This window comes from Trachymyrmex septentrionalis, unplaced genomic scaffold (genome assembly GCF_001594115.1).
Source record: "Trachymyrmex septentrionalis isolate Tsep2-gDNA-1 unplaced genomic scaffold, Tsep1.0 scaffold6, whole genome shotgun sequence".
Classification (NCBI taxonomy): domain Eukaryota; kingdom Metazoa; phylum Arthropoda; class Insecta; order Hymenoptera; family Formicidae; genus Trachymyrmex; species Trachymyrmex septentrionalis.
In genome coordinates, this window is record NW_017305778.1 from 1,761,916 (window position 1) to 1,771,866 (window position 9,951).

Below are 9,951 nucleotides of genomic sequence, written 5' to 3' on the forward strand. Positions count from 1 at the left end.
ATGAATTTTTGAAGTATTTGAAACATGTTATAATTATTACTTACAGTATGTATTTTTCTGTGTGTACAATTGTCGTATGTGTTAGAAGTACTATCCGCAATAAAAAATTTATGAAACCCTAATAATCATTGTAAATAAAATCACAGAAGAAAATAGATATATAATGCTAAAAAGAGCCGACACAAGTTATTCATGTGTAATGAAATTACATATAATAAAAATTGAATTATGAATGTTTCATCCTTAGTACTGATCCTCTTTAGTATATAAAAAATAATCATCGAAGATTCTTCATATTACATTTTGAATAACTCTGTATATCTTTGATTTAATTTTCCATTTGTCGATGGTCTTAACTACAGAATAGAATTGGGTTTGCAAAAATTAACTTCTTGACTCTTTTTCATTTTTTGCGTACATTAACATATGTTGGATTAATTTGCTTCTTGTCTGCTACACTCCATAACTATTTTCTCTCTCTCTCTCTCTCTCTCTCTCTCTCTCTATCCGTCTCTCGGACAGTTTATCGTTTACTCTCTCGGCATTTCCTATGCGCTGCAAATTACTCCGTTAATCCGTCTACTACTCGGTATCCCGACTGAATGAGATCCCGGATTAGTACCTAGCGTGTTTTTGTCCGAATTTCGAGGTGCCCTCGGTATGAGCGCCACCATCTGTCTTCTGTCCCGTGTGAAATTTGCGGCTTGGAAACATCTCTCGGAAGAAACTTAATTAATTATCATGTCGACTGATTTTGATTAATGCGTATTTTCTTTTCTATTCGACACTGCATACGGAAGGGCGCTCCATCGATATAATCTCCCCTTCCTCTAATTTTTTTTTTGGTCAATTATTTGATTGAGTCCGCGGTGACAGTCCCGCCATTGTATCGCTTTTGTTATCGATGTAGCGAGGAATTGAATACGCTGCTTCTACGAGAATGACTTTTACGACCACGCCGGCCGGGGATGGCCGGCTATCAATCGAGCACAAATCCCATAGCGAACGCGAGACCGTCCCGCTGCGTTATAATATGATCTCACGGTGACCGACTCTACACAATTCCCCCGTTCCTTACAAATGAATTCAGTGGACGGTGCCAATAATTCGTCTCCATTCTTCTTCCCTTGAATTACTTGGTACAATGGCGGATTTAAAACGAGGATATGAGAGAAAAGGGAACTTCGATCGTTATCGAACAGAGGCTGAGTCGAGCCTCCTTTCCATCCGCGTTCGCTCGCTTGCTCGTTCGTGCACTGTTAACGAACGGCTTCCTAACGAAAGGACTCTATTCGAGTTCCGTAAGTCCGACGACTTCGCGGCTCGTTAATAAAATCAATTATAACCAAAGGAGGTAAAAAATTAGCGAGGTCGTTTGAGAATATTCGTGGGGATTGTAGATTAACGAACCTGCGAACTTTATGTCTTTTATGGGACTACTGCTCATTAGTTTCAACTTATTAGGCTTTTTCAAAATAAAATCTAAATTTGTTCATATTTTCGTATTAATTTTTTGGAGAACAGGAAAGCTACTTTATTGACGCTGAAATAACAGTTACATTTTTAGACGAGGCATAATGAATTATAACAAATCTTATTTAAAAAGGTGTAAGATTTTTAAATTAAACTCCCATCCTCCAAAGGTCAACATTTTATCGTAGAAAAACACAAAAAGAATTTATAATAGGTACCAATAATACCGACTTAGAAAATTAATTAATCATTTTTACGATATAAAAAAATACAAATTTATATCTATAATAATTTTATGATTTTAATTATTCTTCTTATTAAAAGTTTTTGTATTAATTTTATAAATTTATAATTTCGAACTCTAATATTAAACCAAAGAAGCCTGTAGCAAGGACGACATAAGAGAAAAGATATATATCTTCTCAAATTTTTCATTTCTTTCGAGGGATACATCGTTAACTCTTAACCTCCCATTCCGTGGCTCTTGTTTTCGATTTCTTTCTTATCTGGATGCAGGTATAGAAGATCAAAAAAGAAAAACACCCTTATTTCCCACTCCAGCCCACATTCACGAAAGTGGAACAGGCTCGATGGCTCGATTGCATTCGATGAAATCGCCTGCAATCGGATGGCGGAAGAGATTCGAAGTAAATTGGAAATGTCCCGCGGCTCTTCTGATTTTTATTTTCGTGTACAAAAGCCGTATAAAATAGTCAGATCAAGGGAGGACGGAAACTATATATAAAATGATTTATAGTGAATTTTGGATTTTCTAAATCTAAAGAATATTTGATCACAGATTGTTTTGGTACAATTACATATAATCAAATATTGTAGTTCAGCTACATTTAAAATTTTTAATGTTAGATTGAGATCGTAATCACTCTGTAGATGGTTGACTCCGGAAGGCAAATTATCCTATATATATTGAGCATTTTCACGGAAAGAATAGTTTTGCTGAAGTATCTAAAAATTTGATTGCAAACAAATCTAAAATAATTTTGTTGGATTATTAAAATAATTATGTAGAGAGGTCTTAAGGCCCAATTTCACATCTCACGATTAAGAGTTAATTATGAGCTGTGGAACTGGGCCTTAAGTGTTAATGACAGTGCTGCAAAAATTTTAAATTGCTACCAATCAATTTAAGCGTTCTATAAAATGATTTTGATGATTTAAATGAAGTTATTTTCAGACCTACGCAGATACGGCAATAAAATTCGGTGAATGAGGAAATAAACACTATTTAATTAATTATTGTCCGTCAAAATAATCTCTACATGCAAAAAAATATTTTGCTGCTCCAGAATTATAGCTGTTTTTGGTATTTGATAGAAAACTATGTATCATACGCATAGAATTTATAGCACAAATCTAAATTCTATCTCTGCCATCTATATAATTAGATGCAATACATATCCAATATCGCAGTACTTGCTAGAAATTTATTTATTTTAGCTATTTTTCGTACTCAGATAATTTTCGCTATAACTGCGAGATCACTTTTTTGAGTGTAGAGACACACTTCTGTTAACGTTAGATATTTTAACAAAACTATTTTTTCCGTGAGGAAATGTGTGAGCAATATTCCATAGATCTCTTTGATGATTTTCCATACTGTATAAAAAGATACGATGTGTTTTGAGGTATGGCATTTTTTGGAAGCGTTCAATCAGAAACTCACGTGTCAATAAAACTAATACCGTAAAGTAACGCAAAGCCCTGTTAGCGAAGAATATTTTACGCTTCAGTGCATACGGGAAAATTTCAGATAATAATTTGACGCCTGAGGAAATGTCAAGTTTTACTGAAAATATTGTTTGGAAAAACTCTTTTAATATCTTGATGTTTCTTCTTTTAATTTATTCACCGTTATCTACCGTATCTCTTATTCTGTTAAGTAAAAAAACTTAGAGGCAAATTTACAGAAGCATTTCGCTTGATATCACGAAATTTTCCTCGGCGGTTATAGACCAGTGGAAACAGCTCGCGTTTTCATTATTTCAACGGCATTACCCCAATTCTGCTACTGCGAGCGTACGCGTCTAATTATGGTACAAACGCGCGTTCCACTTTTACGAGCACATTGCTCGGCAATGGTGGGCAACATTTTCATTAAATAGATCACATTTCGGCACAAAATTTTCCGCGTACGTGGGAAAACGCGATATTGTTCATCGTACAAATACTGCCTGTCGCAGCAAAGGGAGAACACAGAAAATCTAATTATAAATAATTAGTATCACTCGGAGCATTGTCGCGACATTCCCGAAGGAGCCTCGAGAATGTTTCGGTCGAGTTGAATAGTTGAGATGCTAGCATCGAGGCTCTTTCTCGCGTTAGCGGTAATCTTTTGGCGTATAACGGCGACGTTGGGAGCCTTCGTTCAACCGTACCTTCCATCTTTTAACTCGTAATCTCACCGACACGATTCGGTCCGGGCTAGGGAATTACGAAGGTGGGAATATTAAATATTTCCGCGCGGCGAAAACTATAAACAGCGGCGATGTAACGAGGTAATTACGCCCGTTGGTCCATCGTGGTTATCAGGTTTATGCGACGGTATTTCCAAGATCTCCAGTCGCGGGAGTCCAATGCGGGAAACTCGTCGCCGGTTTTAATTATACGATGACGCCACATTAAGCTGTTTCAATTACAGGCCGAATATACTTGACGGTCTCGGCGGGATTAAAAATCGTGTTTCAGGTTCTTGGAGATAATAAACCTGCAATGCCATTCTTGTAATTTTTAACCGAATTTTTTCTTTGTATTTTTTATATTTTCTGTTATTACGTTTCGGATTATGAATAAACCTTAATCACGCCGGACAAATAAAAATTTCAAATATTAAGGAATATGTTTTGGTTGTACAATATCAGCTAATAAAAGCATCAGCCAACAAAATCAGTTAAAAAGTCAATATTAATTAATACTGGCTAAAAAAATGTTTTATTATGAATACGCCATGAAAGACCATAAAAGAAACCATAACCAATAAAAGAAATAATCTTGCTTTTAATAGCTTTATGCAGCGAAATGACTATATTTTCTTGCAGTTTTAGGTAAATAATTTTTAAATAAGTGGCTCCAAATATAAACTTTTGCATAAATGTTTATCAGAATTTTATTAGTATAGATATAAAAATTTGCTTTAATATATTTAATTTTACGATCTTATTAAATTTGCAAGTGAATACTACAAAATACGATTTTACATAAGAATTAAGGAAAACAAGAAAATTAAATAATTTAAAAAATCAGTATGAGAACCATGTTCAAATTTTGCACATTCAGATGTAATAATAGAACAATCTGTGAAATTTTTATATTCATGGTAATGCTTTGAAACGTGACACATACATCCTTAATAAAATTTCAAGACGAACGAAAGAGAGAATTATTTTCTCTTCGACGATCTCTTATAGGAATTATTCGAATATTATGACTCACATGTCGAGAGTGCATAAAATATGCATCAAGCACTTGAGAGTTTAAGCTCTCCACGGAAACCGACGCGAATTTGTAATGTAGAACGAGGATGGAGAGGCAAAACCGACTTGCCTTGCACAGTCCTCGTGCAGCACGCTACAGTTGTTACATCCCGTATCCCGCATCCCGCATTCCGCGTTCGCATTTGCAGGGAATTTTTAAACGTTAACCCGTTTAATCGGATTGAAGATAATCGCGCAGTTTAAGTACAATCGACCGAAATTTGCCTATCGCATCGGCGACCGTTTATTTGCATGAGATGCAAGCTCGGCATCTCTCGCTTGGAAATTTCGGTGATACGATTTCCCCGGGTTTTACCAAACGACACGTGGCCCGCAGGCCACACGAGGCACTTCTTTTTCCTGTGCTGGTGCAAGAGGGACGGACTATTATTCGGGCCTGCAGACCTGCACAATACGCTCGACGAGGCTTTCACTCGTTATCGGTAACGAGCTATCTTCGGCCTGTCGACATCGGGAAATCGCTGGTGCACCTCTTCCATGATGTCTTTTATCAGAGCTACTTTCGAGAGTTTCTTTAAGAGTTTGCCGGTGGAATCGGTGGCCAATGAGCAAAATCAGAGTTCGGGTTTTCGCAACATTTTACAGCAATAAAGAGTGATTATTACTTAAAGTTTATTTAGGTTAGTTTTTGATGCAATACATATTGCTATAATATAGTTTCCACATTTTTTTTCAAATACGAATGCCGATGTTTAAGTTGGAGACAATGTCATATGACGATACGTAGATTTGAGACTGCACACTATTAAATATCAAAGAAGCAATAGTAACTTAATCCCTTGAGTTAAATAACATTTTGTCATTTTTCATTTCTATATGTGTCAAAATATGAATGAATCTATTTCTGTGGTCAGTTCAACGTAAACAACGTCTATATTAACGTACACTCTAAAAAATGTATGTAAAAATTGGTGGTTTTAACATCCCTGGTATGGATTTAACACCCATGATCGATGTCTTACTATGGTATTAAATTAATATCAACATGGTGTAGATTTAAAACCTCAGGAATTTTTATATCAACACCACCATAGCGAATTTAATACCATGGATGTGTAGATTTAAAACCTATACTATATTGATGTTAACTTAACTAACAATATAGTGAGAATTATATAGACATTGCATGGTATTACGTTTACACCGTTATTCTTTAGATTTTAGAATGTATGTACACTGAGAAAAATGATCTTGGATTAAATAGTGATTCTGGTGGAAAATGGATCAATCAGAATTTTCTGATTAAGTTTATTAGAATTCTAGTTGAGATAACTAGAATTCTGATTAATATATTATAATTATTCTGATAAAAATAAGAATTCTAGTAGATTTTATCAGAAATATTGTATCAACCAGAATTCTGGTTATGTATAATTATAAACTAATTATAACTGCTGTAAGCGCAAAATGGAATGCACCCTAAGTAGGGTCAGTGTAGAGCGGCTTATAGACATGATAAAATAATCCAAATTTGACATTACGAATTTAACAGTGTATAACGTAATTATTCTTATATAGAATAGCAGAATATGTTAACATATATATATTGATACATAGTGTATATAAATACTTACACAGATACGCGCGTGCGAACACGGAAGAAAATGGAAGGGACACATACGAGTTTGTAGCTAGCAGGAACACCGGAAATTCGTATCTATCCTCCGGGGTAACCCGAGAAATCCGAGGACCAACATCCATGGTCCACCTTCTCTCTCTCTCTCTCTCTTTCTCTCTCTCTCTCCTCGAGTAAACTCTATCCTCCTGCCGGTGCAACTTCCGCCCCATTCTATCGAGTTTCTTTTTTTATTCGCTCCTCTCCATTAACGTCTTTTCTTTTCCGCGCTCGCAAAACTTTCTCATTATCTCAGCGAAAATACGCAACTCTCTTTCTCGGATTGAGTACGATTCAATTGGTTTTTTGTTGTTCGAATAAGGAAGTGATTCCGGGTATTGACCCCTATAGACTAGCAAATCCTGTTTATGTGGCATTGTCTGGTTATTTTTAATTTCCATTGCACTTCGAGTATTTTCTTATTTTCTTTATTGTATCTCTCTCCTTTTAGCATAGTCTACAGAATATTAAATGAGATCGCTCTATAGTTTCACGTATTCATACATTTGATTAATTTATTAGATTATTCTATAATTGCGTGCATTTGCTTGAACATGGCTCTTGTAATTTTTATTTTTTGTTCTTTTTTATTTTCGTATTTTTTATTGTTCAATTTTCATTCATTTGTAATCATATTTTATTTATACTTCGTGACTTATTTATTTTAGTCTAGCTGAAGAAGACTTCAGCAAGACAGTGAAAAATTGAATTTGTGTCATTACGTTTTTTTTTAAATAAAGTTTATGTCTATTTGTATTTGACATCTTTTAATTGCTCATCACGGCTTTCTTTTTTTCATGTAACGTTGCTTTAAATATTCTAAATTTGACAATTAATTATTGAAACATTACGAAGAAATTACAGATAGTATAATATTTGAACATATCGCTTATATAATTTGTCTCAAAATAATTAAGCATCTTTTTGTTCGATAACGTTTATGAATTTTTAGGTAAATATAAAAAGCAGATTATAATATATATATATATAATAACTAAAAAACATTAGATATCTATATAAACAGTAAGTATGATGTAATTGTCGAGACAAAAAGTAATATATTAATGTTTTAATGACAATTATTATACACTTTTATCTTATAGAATTAAGTTACATAAATTAATTATCTACAAAATCAAAGGTTACCTCGGTTACTTTGATGCATTTTCCAACTTTTTTGATATCTCATATACGAGTACAAGTACATTTTTTTTATATCTAAAACTATTACTTTTTTGCTGAATATATGACTAGCAATGAATGTGACATGGCGCTCGGCTAATAAGATCGACTAATAGAATGCTTGCTTAATAGAATTGTCGGTAGTTAAAGCACGGACGGATGCAACGCGTCGTAGCAAATCGGACACGATGGACGTGCCTTTGAAGTTTAATTCTCGGTGTAATTAGAGTCACGCCCGGCCCTATACAAAGTCGACCGTGCACGTCGTTACGACATTGTTCTCGCCGGCTGTAAATTCGTGTCTCGCGGTGCCACGGCTAACGATTATACGATGGGATTCAAGTTATTCGTTGAATTTTCGACGCAGCGTTTTTCGCTGCTCGTCAACGTGACAAAGGGAGCGAGATATGTGAGAATGGGCGAGGCGGAATTCTGCTACCGGCTTTCGCGAATTGCATCGCGAAAGTTTTCACGAGAAACTTTTGTTTTATTAGAGAACGGAATCCAGTTATTTCGTTTTTGAACCTGGCGTCAAGGATTTTTGCCGGGTGCAACAAAACCTTTTGATATCTTTGTATTCGTATATATCATTAACGAACATGCATTGTTCTAAGGCTGATATTAATAATATTAATTGAAACAGTTTTCTGACACCTGAACTGCGGCCCGCAGATTTTCACGCGGTTCTCTTCTCTATTCTCTTTGCGAACGCAAATTATACTAGCTAGTTTGATGCATATATTTCCCGCTTGTAACTGCTTTGTAAAATATTACAGAGAGGAAATGGCTGCGGGCGTAACATATACGCAATTCACAAGTCCACCGTGAATCCACAAGTCCGCGATTACAGATAAATTAGAACGATAATACAAGTCATAAAAAAAAATTTACTTGCTTATTGCTATCCAACCTTTTTTGCTCTTAGATTAAATTCCGTTGAAAACAGCAATCTTATCGCATAGATCACAGACGTCGATAATTTTATTTAAGAAGTCGTATGCTTTTTAGTAAAATTAATTTTAAAAATCTACAGACCATTTTAAAACTTATACCGGCATTTATTCTTTAATTTTTTCGTTATTATTTTAATGATTTTGATAATCTATATTGGATATTGTGATTTATTGAGAGGTATTTGATTTACATAGAGCTTAACTGATTGCGACTCAATCTTTTCTTGCTATTAGATTAAATATATTGTTGAAGACAGTGCAATTTTATTACAACGAAAAATTATTGACATCGATAATCTCGCTTAAATATATATAGATATATAGATATTATATAGATATTTAAAAATTCACGAAGCATTTAAAAAAATTTATACTCGCTTTTGTACTTTAATTGCTTCGTTGCTGTTTTATAGTCAATATTGGATATTGCGATTTATTTAATCTCGCCTAAATAGTCATGTAGATACTTTTATAACTGATTTAAAAAAATCCATGAAATTTTAACGAAAACTTGTACTGGCTTTAATTGTTTATATTGGATATTTTGCGATTTATTAAGAAGTATTTAATTTTCACGAGATTTAGACTTAACTTACCCATCTATCAGTGGCACGTCTTTTAGAATTCTGCGAGCTGCCGCGAGGCGATCTCCTGCGTGGGCCGCGAGCAAAATCCTCGTCAATAGCTGACCAAGGACCATCACGCCCACCACCATCCTCATCCTCCTCCTCGCTGGACCCGCAGCGCGTCCTTACTAATGTCCTCATGCCATCACCATTAACCCACCGGCTCACCCGTAGCACTTCCTTCAACAGGGTTGCAGGATGACCAGGATGTAATAGGATCGTCGATTCAACTCGTCTCGAGTTGCGTATCTAGTTAACTTCCACAAAAGGATTATCTAGCATGACCATATTCTTAATGGCGACAGTTTTAAGACCTTCGTCGTACGACAGTGATAAAAATTTATCTGAATTTCTTGAAAATTCTTGGAGGACTTTCTCAAACTCGTAGATTATTTTGTGAGATTTCAATAGCGAGTTCTCCTGGAATTCGGCAATGTTTTTTACTGATAAAAGCAGCCGAAACTACGCACACAATTTTATCACCATACACGTAGAAACAGTCCGTCTCTTCTTTTGCTAGGATAACAAAGTTCAGAAATCAACGTTCACCCTCCTCTTCAACCGGCTCCTCTTATCTTCGGTACATTCGT

General features: G+C 35.0%; 1 protein-coding gene across 1 annotated transcript in view; it reads right to left on the bottom strand.

The window, feature by feature from the left end:
- The window catches only part of LOC108752345 (dipeptidase 1), a 108,588-nt gene extending 99,022 nt beyond the window's left edge, over window positions 1–9,566 (bottom strand). Inside the window, exon 1 of the mRNA XM_018493134.1 lies at window positions 9,332–9,566. Within this exon, the coding sequence (XP_018348636.1) occupies window positions 9,332–9,456 (125 nt within the window). The 5' untranslated portion in view covers window positions 9,457–9,566. The remainder of the gene's footprint in view (window positions 1–9,331) is intronic.
- Between the last annotated feature and the right edge of the window lie 385 nt (window positions 9,567–9,951).